Source organism: Oncorhynchus kisutch, linkage group LG30, assembly GCF_002021735.2.
Source record: "Oncorhynchus kisutch isolate 150728-3 linkage group LG30, Okis_V2, whole genome shotgun sequence".
NCBI classification, from domain to species: Eukaryota; Metazoa; Chordata; class Actinopteri; order Salmoniformes; family Salmonidae; genus Oncorhynchus; species Oncorhynchus kisutch.
In genome coordinates, this window is record NC_034203.2 from 22369227 (window position 1) to 22385049 (window position 15823).

At 39.8% G+C, this 15823-nt stretch overlaps 1 protein-coding gene across 1 annotated transcript; it reads left to right on the forward strand.

The window, feature by feature from the left end:
- Positions 1-7494: 7494 nt before the first annotated feature.
- On the forward strand, positions 7495-8797 carry ptf1a (pancreas associated transcription factor 1a). The gene is made up of 2 exons (XM_020466408.2): positions 7495-8177; positions 8285-8797. Exons 1-2 carry the CDS (start codon positions 7577-7579, stop codon positions 8482-8484), a joined length of 801 nt encoding a protein of 266 aa, XP_020321997.1. The 5' UTR covers positions 7495-7576; the 3' UTR covers positions 8485-8797.
- Positions 8798-15823: the final 7026 nt, after the last annotated feature.

Sequence of the window (15823 nt, forward strand, 5' to 3'; positions counted from 1 at the left end):
TTCTCAGTCTTGACCAGTATTCATTTCCATTGACTGATTCAATTTTTCGGTCAACCTGATGTGCTTTTCCTATTTTAACCACTGGGTGGCACTGATGTATTTTGAGATTTTCTTCCATGTGATGCCTTAGCATTTATGATCCATTATTGGACCAAAAAACTGCAATGTATCTGCAATATTGTAACTAAAAAATATATATATACCATTTATAGATAATTTTAAAAAGATGACCAAAATGTAGAGGAAATGGGATGCATGTCTTGACATGCAAACAGGTGTGTAACGCCTGCACATTATGATGACATCCGTCTTGACCACCATATGAGTCCTCAATGGCAGGAAACAACAGTGGCTTGTTCCTAGAAAACATTACCGAATGCTCAGATTAAAATATATTGCTAGAACAGACACTTTTCTGTTGTGAAACCGACACTCATAGAAACAGTTGATATTAGTTTTTCCCTATGGGTTGACCCTTTTTGGTTCCAGGTAGAACCCTTTGATGGTGAAAAAGGTTCTACTTAGAAACTTGTATTAGGGAAAAGGTTCCACTTGGAACCAAAAAGTGTTATTTTAGAGGGTTCTATGGGGACAATTGAAGAACCTTTTCTGGTTCTAGGTAGCACCTTTTTTCTGAGTGTAGATTAAAAATCATCAGCTTTCACATTACATTTCTATCTGCAGCTTTACTAGGTGCATCCCACAAATGGCTTACTACATTTTGATTTAAATTACTTCATCCAAAGGAACTATACCTCAAAACTATATGTTTGTGTAAAACTTAAATTGCATGATTTGTCAATAATTCATATTCAGATATCCATATGAACATATCACAACTTGCCTGTCAAGATAAGGGAGAGGAGATGGATTAAATGTCACACCAGGGGTCAATTTGTCCAAATGTTTTATTTAGGTTCAAATAACCTTGTGCTGTGTTAAATTACACACCATGGCTAAAAGTATGTAGACCTCTGCTCGTCAAACATCTCATTCCAAAATCATGGGCATTCATATGGAGTTGGTCCCCCTTTGCTGCTATAACAGCCTCTAATCTTCTGGGAAGGCTTTCCACTTGATGTTGGAACATTGCTGCGGGGACTTGCTTCCATTCAGCCACGAGCATTAGTGAGGTTGGGCACTGATGTTGGGCGATTAGGCCTGGCTCACAGACGGCGTTCCAATTCATCCCAAAGGTATTCCATGAGGTTGAGGTCAGGGCTTTGTGCAGGGCAGTCAAGTTATTCCACACCAATCATGCTGAAACAGGAAAGGGCCTTCCCCAAACTGTTGCCACAAATTTGGAAGCACAGAGTTGTCTACAATGTTTCATTAAGATTTCCCTTCACTGGAACTAAGGGGCCTACCTCGAACCATGAAAAACAACCCCAGACCATTATTCTTCCTCCCACCAAATGTTACACTTGGCACTATGCATTCGGGCAGGTAACGTTCTCCTGGCATCCGCCAAACATAGATTCAACCGTCGGACTGCCAGATGGTGAAGTGTGATTCATCACTCCAGAGAACGCATTTCCACTGCTCCAGAGTCCAATGGTGGCGAGCTTTACACCACTCCGGGCGATGCTTGGCATTGCACATGGTGATCTTAAGCTTGTGTGTGTGGCTGCTCGGTCACGGAAACCCATTTAATTAAGCTCCCGACTAACAGTTATTGTTCTGACGTTGCTTCCAGAGACCGTTTGGAACTCTGTAGTGAGCATTGCAACCGAGGACAGACGATTTTTACACGCAACAACCTTCAGCGGTCCCATTCTGTGAGCTTGTGGCCTACCACTTTGCGGCTGAGCCGGTGTTGCTCCTAGACATTACCACTTCACAATAACAGCACTTACAGTTGACGGGATGCTCTTGAAGGACAGAAATTTGACTTGTTGGAAAAGTGGCAAACCTATGACGGTGGCACATTGAAAGTCACTGAGCTTTTCAGTATGGGAAATTCTACTTCAAATGTTTGTCTATGGGGATTGCATGGCTGTGTGCTCGATTGTATACACCTATCAGCAACAGGTGTGGCTGAAATAGCCGAATCCACTCATTTGAAGGGGTGTCCACATACTTTTTGCAATGTAGTGTACAGTATGTTGGTCCCTCCTTGCTTTTTGATGACATTTTGAGAGAAATTCAAATTAGTTATCTTCCGATGATATCACTCAACCGTGAAACTCAACCGTGTTGGGTCTGGTCCATCCCTAGATCGGAGACCAGATGCTGCTGGGTATTGGTATTGGAGGGCCAGTACGGTGCACTTATCGCTCTACACCAACACCCCAGGGTTTTCTGTACTGATCCTCTGTGGTCACTAAAACCTCTAATCCGATACTAATCCCAAGAGTTAGTGATTTAACCCCAGTGTCCTGGCTAGATTCTCAACATGAGTGCTCAGATTGTGCTCTAATTCCCAGTTATAAGGCTAATTGGGTCATTCAAATGGTCTACTCTACCCTTCAACTTTTAGTTACATTGTTGCTGTGAAATGTGTCAATTTACCTGTAGTTAAGTAAAAATTATAGGTTGATAATACTGTTATAACAACCTGTGCAAGATTCTATCAAATAATAGCCAATGCAAAATGTTTTTATTTTCCACACAAAATGTGCATCACACACATACTGTATCTGGCAAAACATAATCATATTCCAAGTTAAAAGCCAGTTTGAAAAGTGTTAAAATATGAAGGTGTTTGAAGCTGTCTCTTTGGGAAGGTGAGACATGACATTTTTTTTTTTGTCCCAGTAGGTCATATGTGTATGTCAAACCTGATTTAACTAATCAACTTCCAATGTGGTTAATGGACATATGCATTTATTTTTCCTGGATGTCTCTTGATCTGTCTGTCTGTCTGTCTGTCTGACGCTGTGATTGAGCTCTGACGCTTTGGGGGAGAGGTGGTAAACCTACAAATTAAACACAGATCACCAGATTACCATTCTAAAAACCCAATGTTTATGTACCATGTATCAAATGGTTACCCAGATGTCGAGGTAGTTATTCACTTTTCATTTAATGCCAATTGACTAAACTGCTATTGCTTGGCTACTTATAAAACAGACTGACAGATTTGTTGCAAACGAGACCAACCCAGACAGGAAGCATCAGGTTTCCCGCGTTGTATTAAAAGATTTGTAGGACGCTAGAATATCCCTACCCTAATCTCTCCCTGCGTGAATAGCCATAACCACCCCAGGGCTCCGGTCAGAGACTTTCAGATTAGAGCAAAAAATCAATTAGGCCAAGGAATAGTGAATCAATAATCTTCCTTAATCTCTTTGAGGATATATTTATGATTACTTAAGCGATTTTTATGTTAATATTTTGTCGACTGAAGAAGGGTGTGTGGGTGGAGGGGGGCATTGAGGGGCTTTGACTAGCGGTTCATTTCGCTGCCTGTTAAAGTGCCTCGATTAAATGTTTAATTAATTGATTGAATCATAGGCTAATCATCAGATTTGCTGGAAATGATCAGAATAATTATAATCTACACTACATCATAGAAACAAGACTCTGCGTTCTGTGTCTATTATAAGCCTTCAAGCATTTAGTTACCAAGTTATTCATGCTGCACTTGGTGTGCAGAGAATGCCTAAACCGTATGTCAGGTGAAAATTGGAAGACAATATCTTAAACAAGACATTATTTTAAGAACGTTGTGTGCATTCATTGCTATCAATGACTCAAGTATCTCCAGACCCCATGAGCACCGTTCTAATTTGTCTGGCAATCTGGAGAGCGAGCACCCCGCGTGCTATTTCAGTGGCCAGGGCGCATGTGGTGGGATTCCCAGGGAATCCCCAGTGTTCGGCATCTTGCGCATCCAGCTCGCACTGACATCTGACCTCCTCAATCAGGCCATGAAAACGCATGGTTGTGGTAGTCAATGGCACTTTACCAGCAAGCTTTTCAGGTACCAGGTCACTAAAAATGTGAGATGAAAAGAAAAGCGTGCGAGCAGAATAAAAGCAAATGCATGGCACAAGGCTGGAAGTGCGTCTATGGTGCGGGGCTGACTTCAGCACCACAGGATATCCTGTGGGGTTACATTGGGTAACCTGTGAATCTTAAAATGGAAACGTGAAAGGGAAAAGTATCAACTGTATCTTGTTGACTGTCACTATTCGTTTTGTGTGGACTTGTGATGGTAAAATGCATTAGTATGAATTCACTAGTTGCAGGTGCTTTGGAGACATAGGCTAATGGTCACCTGAGAACGTTCATATTTCAGGCTCATATTCAGCATAAATATTTATAGCACCTTTTCTTAACCCAATTTATACATTGTATCTTGATAATTTGTTGTCTTTATAGGCTACATGTGCGCTCCAACGCACTTGCAAACTTCCTTAGCAAGGTGTACGATTTATTACGTCCTTCCAAGTTCTTTATCGGTTTGAATCCGTTTAGTTTCTAATGTTATCTTGATTTTCTCCAATCCTTTGCATACTCAAATTTACATGGCTTTATCTTGACTCTCCACTGTGAGGATTATGTCCACCATTTGCACTGGAGTAAGCTTTTCGGTCTCCAAGAAAGAGATGTTCAATATCCATAACGTTTTTTTATCAAGAGCAGACAGCAAGTAAGTATATGTGAATTTAGAACTTTAGTGAGCGTAAAGCTACTTTGAAAAATCTACAATTAAACTGTAGGCCTACGCGTATCGAGTCTTGGAATCATGCATCACTGGCCATCCCTCACCATGAATTGTAATACACCATGACCTTCGCAATACGACATCTCATTTATAATGTTCACCATTATGCCGTCTGTTGAAGAGACCCAAGTGTTGCTGTTCCCATGCCAGCGCTCGCTTTGCAGCGTCCGCTGGCACTGAGCTTTGTCACACTGGTGAATTGATCGTGTGACGTTGACGGTCACGGTCCTGTCTGCGAGCAATTTGTGAGAGTCCTGCTTAACGACCAGTCAGCGCTCAGGTACCAGTCTGGCCCAACAGACAATCATGCAGACTAGTGGACCAGTTTATAACGCTGATATATTGAATGTAAACTAATAAATAAAATCGAAAATATTATTTAAGCCAGTATGACTAAAGCAAATGTGTTGTTTATTTTCATCATGGATTGATAGCAGACTGTCTCATTCCAAAATATATTTGATATGTGGAAATATATGATATGTTATTTTAGCTCTTCTAACATCAGCGTGTTTAAATTCCAAGAAAAGCAAACTCACAGAGAACTATAACAAAATGCGCATGCAAGGTGCAAAGCAGCAGCGCTCATTATTATGGGACGAGTTGCATTGACTGGCTCAAGGCGCAAGTGGCGTTATTCCCACGGACTGTGCCTCTATTGCCTCGTGTAGCAGCTTGCGGCGAGGCGCAAGACCCATAGCCTACATTCAAATATTTTTTTTCGCCTTCAAGTAACAAAGTGACCCCCTCCATCTCAATCTGAATGGGGGTGTCCTATAGACTCCGACCAGTCAATATTTCAGGTACCGGCGTAATTTGTTGTGAGGTGTCTGACAAACACCCTCTTTGACGCTCACTGTGAGGCCACACTGCCATTTGTCTGACACCAGTTTCCCCATAATAAAACCATACTTGCTGTCATAAGTGGGCAGTCGGTCTCCTTACTGGTGCATTTATTTATGTTCGTAGAACCACTTAGACTGAAGGATTGTTATTATGGTGCTGAACACCTGAAGGATTTAAATCGAGTTTTCTTGCAGTGAAGTCTATTTGGTATCCCATGTTGAGCACGTTTTTATGCACATTCAGAACTCGCGTTAATGTATATAAGCCAAGGTAACTAAGCAATGTTGTTTTCAATTCCAGGTCTATCCTTATTTTATAACATTCTGCAGTCTAGAAAAAACGAACAATAGCTTAATACATAAACCTTCCTTGAAAATGAAAAGTATTCCAGCACACATAGTTTCAAGACAAACCTTATATTATATTAGAAATAGGCTATTTTTAGATAAAGGCAGGTGAATTCAACCTTAAATGTGAAAGCGGTAACAAAAATGTAAACAAGATTTAAAATTATGCAAGTTTTGAACATTGTGCAAGCGATGCCTGGTATTCTGTTTCGGCATGCTTTTGCTAAAAAATAGTCTACCCCATGCCAATATTTAACTAGACCTACCTTAGATAGGCCTACCTGTTGCACTATCAGTGTTGGATATGATTGCATCCTTATCTTTGCGTGAGATCAAACAAAATTTACGATTTATCTGGAGTAGCCTATTGCAATATGTAGTATATTTTGACATTGTTGCGGCGTGAACAAGCGAGTGTCCACTGCGTAGAGCCAACGTGTAGGCAGAGCGGCGTCATAAAACCTATGCTTGATAAACACATCATTTTATCTGCCTGTCTAACACTAAAATTACTTTTAATTCCAATGACATGCACATTTTTTGCTCTGCGTTCTATGGGTTCTAATAGGAATTGGAATCCTCCAAAATAGCAGGGTGGCCTAGTAATGAAGTGATCAGACCAAAGGGCTCTACAGTTTGCTGCAGGCATGAGTGGTCGGCTATTGAATGAGGAAGGTACCTGCTTTAAGATGTGCATGCCTTCATGAAGTGTCAGGGGTGTTATTGTTATCTGGGGTGTTATTGCTCGACCCTTTAATTAGGCTAGTATCGAAATGTTGTTTTTTCTTCACTTTACACATTGTTCAGTCCCAATAGATGCAAGGGTACATTAAGTGTAATATAAGCCTTTTCAATTCAGACGTTGTATGTTCTTGTATAAAGCTCGAAAAGTAGGTTTTGAATAAGAGGAAACAGATTTAGATTGCATTGACAAAAGACCAATAGGATCATTAAGACGTGGAGCGTTGGAAAAGACTGATGTTTATTACACTATTATTGTAGCCAAATAGTAATAATAGCCTAATAGTATTAATAATAATAATATATTATTGTGGAAGCATGCAACCAGATATGGACACTTAGTCTGTAAGTAAATCCCTTTATAATTGTATTGAATCAACATTCAAAAAATCTACCGCTCTGAGTTCTCGTTGCAGGTGGGTGGGAATAAGGCGATTACTTCAGATAAAATAAAAAACACTACACTACTCTTGCTCAAATACAAACTTCCACAAAAGCTCTGACGAAGGCCAAGAGCGTCGGGCTAAGCTTTAATAAATAAATAATGATACTTGCAAGACTAGTGTGTGGATTTCTATTTTCTTTAAAATTATTGTAAAGATTTAAAGGTAGGCTACAATGTTAGGGTGGCTGCATGTTTTGGACTTAGTTGGTCATTGGCCCTGTAATGCTTTGTTGCCCATTTAGCCCTGTGTTCGGTTTTCCATGTAGTGCAGGAGGGGGGTAAACACTGCGCGGTAGAGGGGGGCGGAGTGGTAAGAGATTATCTCTAGGTGCACATTCGGCTGCGGAGTGTAGTGTATACTCAACGCTGATTGGCTGACGCGTTTGCTTAATGGCACGCGACTGTGGATGTAGTTATAAGAGTCCTCGCGTGTCAGCCTTCAACTGAACTATCTCTTGAGCATCCAGAGGCAGCGCAAAGATCAAATTTGTTGTTACTGGGCAACAAGAAAACAACAGCAAAAAAATGGACACTGTCTTAGATACATTTACAGGATTGGACTCCTTCTCTTCACCTTATTTTGACGAGGATGATTTCTTTACTGACCAGTCCTCCAGGGACCACTTGGACACCGACGAGTTTCTAGATGACGATGTCGATTTTCTCACCAGCCATTTCCAAGATTACTACAAGGACAGCAGGTTAGCGCACGATGGGGACTACTGTGAAATTGGCAACTTTTCCTTCTCTTCCTCCTCCTCTACCTTCTCGTATGAATGCACTGACAGCACCTCAGAGCTGTCGCCTCAGATGGGAGGAGATGTCCCGATGCTAAAAAGGCGGAGGCGGATGAGATCCGATATGGAGATGCAACATTTACGGCAGGCTGCCAACGTCCGGGAGCGGCGGAGGATGCAGTCCATTAACGATGCTTTCGAGGGACTCCGGTCTCACATCCCCACTCTGCCATACGAGAAGAGGCTCTCCAAAGTCGATACCCTGCGCCTGGCCATTGGCTACATCAACTTCCTCGCTGAGCTCGTACAGTCGGACATGCCCATCCGAAACTCCGACAGTGAAGCACCGACTCAACCCAAAAAAGTTATAATTTGCCACAGAGGAACAAGTAAGTTTTCCATATGGTTAGATAATGATAATGACTTAATTTTGGACTGTATTGTTACTCATTTGTGAAAGACTTGGTCCATTACTAATAATGTGTCCCCTTCTCAGGATCTCCGTCTCCAAGTGACCCTGACTACGGGTTGCCTCCCCTTGCCGGCCACTCTCTGTCCTGGACAGACGAGAAACAGCTGAAAGACCAGAACATCATTAGAACCGCTAAAGTTTGGACACCCGAGGACCCACGAAAACTGCACATGAAACCCTCACTGAACAACATTGAAAACGAGCCTCCTTTCAGCTTAACCTGAGCCCAATAAATGTTATGTTTATGTCTAAAATAACGTATTGTTATACACACATTGTAAATCCATGTTAATATATAACGTTGTCTTTAGCGTTGATTATTTACGTGTAAATATATATTTGTCAATGTTCTCCTAATTAAGGCAGCTGGGCAATCATTTTATAGTAGCAAAATGTATTTAATTGTTTTCATGATAATATATGTTTTAATTTAACATTGATGAATATACGAAAACCAAACTATTTTTATAATACATTTTTAAATAATTTATATTTATATGCAATCTGAGAATAAATGTATCTTTTAAATTATGAATACATTGTGTTGTCTGGTCTATACCACTTTCCTTCACATAGGCTCCTGCTCACATTCAAAACATGTCATTTTTAACTCCATGTGGTGAAGATCATACTCATAAAAGGAAAGTTATTATGCATAACAACAGTGCAACAAGCAATCAACATGCATAAATCAATCCATCAACATGCATTAATGAATAAGTCAACTAAAGTTATATTTTAGAACGTGGTTGTTCACCTGAAAGTCAGTGATATCCAGCAGTATAAGTTTAAATGCATGACGTATTGGGCCTCTCAACCGAAGCCCGCATATACAAATACTTAATTAGCAAATAGTAATTATACTGGGTATCTGATGATGGAGACTGATAACTCCTTTTCTAGAGGCCTACGTTGTATAAAGCTGTGATCTGCGTAGGTCTTAGTAATGTAACTTATATACACCAACAAACTTCATAAAAAAAATCTAAATTGGGTATGCAAAACAGATGTAAATGAAAACAAACATGCAGATACAATTCAATGGCTTAAAATACCAGGGCCTGCAGCTATAAACCATAGTTGTACTATGTTGGTCTACTATATTGTTTAAAGGGGCATGACTAAACCGATTGCTTGCTGTAAAAGCTGTTTTCTTCAATGTGCTGCAGGTGCTTCAAGGCAAAATTTTCCCGTGGTAGCGGCATCCTTCCAACGTGTTCCCTTGCCATTTTTACGTCAGCTCTCCCCCATTTATGTAGTGGTAGCCCAGATATATGCCTATGCCCAAACTTGCAAACACGCATTCATTCAACCATCTGGCTAAGAGCATTTCGGATAACACTTGCATTTCGGATGGGGAAAGAGAAAGGTATATTCATTTTCTGGATTAGTCTTTGCATTTCGATTATTTTCTTCTAAGTATTATTATTATTAGTAGTAATAGTATTATTGTTATTATTGTTATTATTATTATGCATAGTTATTGTATTATTGTTATGGATAATATTATTATCCTACTCGAATTTGTTCCTAAATAATGCGATATGTGCTTTTTTCTACGTTGAAACTCTCCAGTTCAATATTTTGACAAGTTTTCAGTGCGTGTGCTTTTTAGAAATCTCAGTGGACCGACCTATAATCCCATCTCTTATTGCATTACCGCCTCATTAACAACGCAGTTATCCGCGTTCTAGACACCACACAAGAGACCATGTAATCTCATTACATTCATTAGAAAGTCAAATGTTCGCAAGTCAGCCTTAAACTTAATAAAGGACCCAGAAAGTCGTGTAGCTGGTCTTCATCTATTTTGTCGGGGGCAACATTTAAATTTAATTTGGTGAAGTGGCAGAGAACAATAAAACAACAGTAGGATCATTGTTTGGTCGCACCTAATGCTATAGAGCGATTGTGGTTTTGTGTGCAAGCACAGTTGAAAACCCCTCAAAACATCCTTTGGTGCAATACCAATCAAGCGGAAGGGAAGGGCTTAAGCAGTGAAACACTTGGGTCTCTATCTTGTCACTCTTGTGCTTGGTCTTGGCAAAGGCTTAAAAGAGCACCATTTACAGGCTGACAGGTTTTATTCCTTTTCTTACTCGGCTAAACATTGGAAAACCATGCCAAGCTCCAATTTGGTTCAGAATAAGTTAGTGATACTGAAAAGGCTTGCAATTCCCTATAACATTTGGGTCGCCGTTGACTACCTGTTGCAGACTGGCGGAGGTGCTTTGGCATCCAAGGCAAGTTTATGGTCAGTAAATGTGTCACAAGCCATAGAAAACAGCCTTATGTTATTAGCGCGGTAGTCGTATAGACCCAAGTAATTCCACTGTGTCGGTCTGTCTGTCTGCCCTCTTGGAAAAAAGAAAAATATGGTTTATGGATGTGTTATGACATTGTTCACTGTCAATTATATCGACACTCTTCATAATGAACACGTGTTTGTGTATTTAAAAAAATCATATATATAGTCTATCTTTACCATTTAAAAGTTGTTGCAAAAAAATTGAAATTACGCACAAGGGTGTCCATGACCAAGCGCAGGCCTATGCGCATCAGTTTGCATGCAACTCAGCATACATTGTAGAAGATCAAAAATATGGAGAAATATAAAACAAAAAGCTAATATAGGTTAATGATGACAAGTGTTAGAATTACAAATAATTAGGCTATATTGGAAAACCAACCACTAAGAATATTATTTCATGAAAGTAGGCTACATTATAATATCCAACACATTTCAGTCATATCTCTATTAATCAGATGAAAGTAAAATGATTAAATGCATTATATTCATTGTCTATAATACTATAATAATCCCCAAATAAGCGTATGGTAAACACTGGGAAGGACGCCTAATAAGATTCTCATAAACTGTAAATCTGCTCATACTTTGGATTATCGCGCATAAAAATATGGCCTCAGAGTCTTTAAATCCCCCGAACTCCCGCGTTTTCATTAATGTATCTCCACGGTGGCATCGGGGTACCAGCTGCGAGGTTGAGGTTGAACAAACACCAGTTGAGTCTGCCCCATGGGCAGTGTAAACCTCGTGGGTAGCCTTATAAATCCTTTCGCACCAAGCGCCAAAATGTTCAAATGGCCCAACATTATGATTGAAAAACATATGCACATACCCGTGATAATTGAAAATAGATTATTGTGGTACTCTGGATGTTAGGACTTGGCTAGCCAACAGGTGTTACACTTTTAGAAAAAAAGGTTATGGATAGAACCAAAAAGTTTGCTTCATATATGACATCTCTAAAGGTTCTATATATAAATATTTTGTAGGGTTCTTTGATCAGAACCCCATGGGTTCTTCTTCACTGAACCAAAATGGCTCTATATATTAGGGTTCTCTATGGAACCCATTTTAGGTTCTATATAAAACATTATGGGGTGCTATATATAAAGCGAGCATAGAACCCTTTTTGGTTCTATCCAGAATCCTTTTTTCTAAGAGTGTAGGACTTGGCCCGGGTTAATGAGTACAGAGACCCATGGAGGGAAGGGCGAGGTTGCCAGAGAACGCGCTGCCCAGGCGCCTCTCCTTTTACATGGCGTGGAGACGCCTTACAATCCAAATGATATCTTTATTACTCACATGTCCAAGGCTGTAACATATCCATCCCCGTCGACGTTCTTATAGGATGCACCTGGTATTTCAAACTTGTTATTTTTGTGCTTCTGGGTCCTGGACAGCAGCTGCTTAAAACAAGCAAAGAGAGAGGTCCTTACAATGTCTCCAATACGTGTTGGCATGGTTTTCTCGTCTTTAATGTCCCAAACCATTGTCTAGATACAATATGGGAACTGTAAAGCATGACGTTTTGTTATAATAAAACACATTTTCAATGATACACTTGGATTGAAAGCTTTATTACGATCCAGCAAACATTCAATCTCGTTTTGTCCCCCGGTCTATCTGCAGGCAATTAGACTGCGGCCTTTTGCTGTGCCTTGATAAGCCAATTAAATGTATGTCTGCTAATTTTTTCAAGTAGAAAAAGGACTTAGAGCTAGCCTGGCTCCTAAGGACATTGATTTTCTTACCATCACCTGGCGTTCAAACAGGTTCCATTTACCAACAAGGAAAATGTCAGGCGCTTCATTTGGCGACTCTTGTTACCGTAAGGCTCTCTCCATCCTGAGCCATTGTTTTCTCCTGTTAATAACTCATTACCAGGATTTTACAAATCTCCATTACATATGTTTTGTCTCCATATTTTGATCCGTAAGATTAAGCAGATGTTACGATTGAAAATGGAAAACTCCAGGGCTACTCCTGTCTGAAAGGAAGAGGCGGACTCCGCGCCGAGCTAACAAAGAGGTTGGGGAGATCTTTAAAAAAAACATTTACGACCAATAAACAGACTTCAACCTGCTCTATTTCAACCATTGTGGCGTTTTTGAATAATTAGGTTAATAGGAATAGGTTTGTGTACTTTCAATGCCAAGACCACAGGTGCGGGGTGACATGATGAATGACGTGCCTGATTTTTGCCAAGCTCGAGGGCCCTTCTCTTGGACTTTCAAGCTGATAGAAAATATTGTCATTTCTTTAATTCACAGCATTACTTTCATTCAGAACAAAGCAGGGTGATGAAAAGCTTATGCTGTAATGAAACAAGCTATGGTGGTCGCTTTGCTTCCTGAAAGAAAGGACGAGTCAATGCTCAGGCGCGCTTTGGTTTGTGCGCAAGTACTCCATCTAAAGCAAATAAAGGACCCTTTCCAACTTTTAAAAGACCGCGTTTTACCTTTATGAAAGCCTCCATGGCTAAATCCATTAAGCATATAGTGCTAAGGCACCAGTCTTTTGTACTGGGGAAGCCCTCGAGATGGTAACTTGTGTGTTTTAGGGGATATTTCACTTCTCAATAGACAAACGTGATCGAGGCAACAAGTGTCCCCAATGCGCGCGAGTACAAGATGGTGCAAGGAGGTGCAAGATGCAAGGTACATTTATAACCTTCCCTGAAAAATGAACCCCATTTAATTATGAAAAATGTCGTATGCCAAACTGTATACCCAAAGGGAGGAATTAAATACACCAAAATCAGTGACCGTTTTGCGCATGGAGATATATCCTCAGCTATGAATGGACAGGTGAATGTAAGGGTGCTAATGGAGAGCTTCTCTGTTCTTTTACGCCAAGACCGGTTATAGACTTAAGTAACCACATGCCTTGTACATGGTCCTTGTTCATCAATTGTTCGTTAGTTGTTAATATTTCAGTTATATGGGCTTTGGTTAGCTAACATACATTTTCTATACGCAGTAGTAGAGTGTCAACGTTACCCCATATTACAATAGTCTACAGCCCCAAAATAGTAATTTAATTATGGAGGGTTGGTATTTTAGTTCATGTCGTTATAGGATCATGATGGTTAAATAAAAATACCAATCCAATACTTTTACGTGTAATGGATAGTTTCATAGCCGATTCTTAATACGCACTGAAGTTTACGCGCACATACCTTAAGTTATGATAATTATGTGCAGATATTAAGGTTATAATTTGGCACATTAAGATGAGCTCACAAATGAGAGGCATCTAAAAACCACCACTAGTACCGTATTTTAACATTGTTTAATCAATTTAAACCAAGACGTTCAATAAATAATAATTGAATGTGAGCTTGTACTGACAAAAGACGCTGACTTTTTTAAAGAGTGAGTGGCTCATTGGGTGGGGGAAATCTCAGTGAGAGTCATGTTTGATGGAGCGAGAGTGATGTTTGACGGAGCGTGAGATCAGAGTGAAACTGAGAGGACGTCTTGACTGTAACGGAAAAGCAAACAAGTGAGAAGAAGCCTAGTCTATATCAGCGAGATATAGAACAAAAATGAGCACATCTACTACTGTATCAGTAATTCTCTCTTCACATTCTTGTGTGTTCTATCTTCTGTTCATTGGCATGTTGATGTCAACCATGTTTTCATGGGTGAAAAATATAGAACTGTGCGTAACATTTTAAGTATTTCATGAAGTGGGAAGCATATAGGCACTTATGCCTACTTGAGATACATTGAAATGTTTATGATAATAGTACAGCATATCTGAGTGGTAATTCCTCTAAAGATTCCAATAACATTTATTATTTAGAAATACTCGACAAACTATACCTCCTGTTTAATTATGTTGGGGACTTTGTTTAACAAAAGTAAATAACTCATTTCTATATTGCAAAATGTTTGAATCAGTAGACCTATAGCAATATAACAAGCATGAGAGTGTGCGCTCTCCCAATAGCTGGACTATGACAGAGACAGCTGGCTTGGACTCTCCGCTGAAAAAGCCCCCTTGGTGGACCAAACACAACAACACTGACCTTTCCACGGGGGAATGGGAGATGGGCTTTTGACTGAATTAGCCATAAAGACGTCTTGCTATGATCTTTGTTCGACTGAAAGAGTGGTGGATATTGTGCTTAATATGAGAGGCATTTTGCACAGCTTTTGCGTGCCCCATATGAAATATTAGAGTCCTTTCATTAACGCTCTTTCACACTAAGGATCCAGTGACCATATGTGTTGGACGTTCACAGGACAACGCGTTTGATTATAAACGTGTATATATTTTCCTATAGGCTTACGTCCTAGAATGAGTCATGATAACAATTGTTATGCCATTACATTTCCCAAAAACGTAATTATAAGAGATGTAACTTTTTTGGTAGATCTGATTGATTCCTGACAGTTAGGCTACATTATTAGTCTACAAACTTAAGGTTTCTGATTCTAAATGTAAATAAAAGTTGGCATATTATGACATTCCCACAACAAACAGTTTGAAAGTGTTAATAAAATTTGTTTTTGAAAAGTTATGCCGAGAACACATTTGTTTCACATATCATCGAACTGAGTTTTTGATAACGTTCTTTTGGGAAACTGAATTGCTTGGCTCTCTCCCTCTCTCTCCGTTGATGATTGATCTACTTTCATTTAGTCTACTTTTTACCTTGAGTAACGAAACAAAAAGGTTGAAAAAAATGTGATAAATTACAAATATGCTAATTTCATTCATAGGCAATGTAAGTGTGTCTAGCTGAAAGTGAATAACGCCTTGCAGTCAGTCTGAGCGCATTCGGGGAACTGGGGACCCCAGGGCGCTGATCAAAGAGACCCTTTCTCTTTCATCCCCAGTATTCTCCTCAAAACTATTTCGATACAATATGTTTCCGTGATGCACGTCATGTGCCTGGGACACAAAACTCGTTGCAATCCTGCTAAATGTGTCCAGCTCTTTTGTTCTCCAAGATTTAGTTCTTCAAAGTTTTTTTTTCTCCCCTCAGTTGCCAGGTTCCAGAAGTGTTAAAGCATGCATCATTTTTCACCAGGTCTCGTTTTAATATTCACAAAAGGAAATCTATGAAACAGGCCCTTTAGTTGTTCGCTGGTTTGAACTTCACTGCTGTCCAACTGATCTCTTTTCCTATTCTAAGCATTGCGCAGCAGGGATGCATTTGCAAGACAAATGCAGCTGAGATTCAAGTGGCACAAAACGTTTCAGATAAATTCAGCTTTATGTGAAAACAAAATGGTTACATTTCA

What these genes read in the sequence shown, in the direction of transcription:
- ptf1a (XM_020466408.2), top strand. Translation starts at nt 7,577, where the DNA reads ATGGACACTGTCTTAGATACATTTACAGGATTGGACTCCTTCTCTTCA. An exon ending in AATTTGCCACAGAGGAACAA is followed by an intron (nt 8,178 to 8,284) that starts GTAAGTTTTCCA and finishes TCCCCTTCTCAG; the next exon opens with GATCTCCGTCTCCAAGTGAC.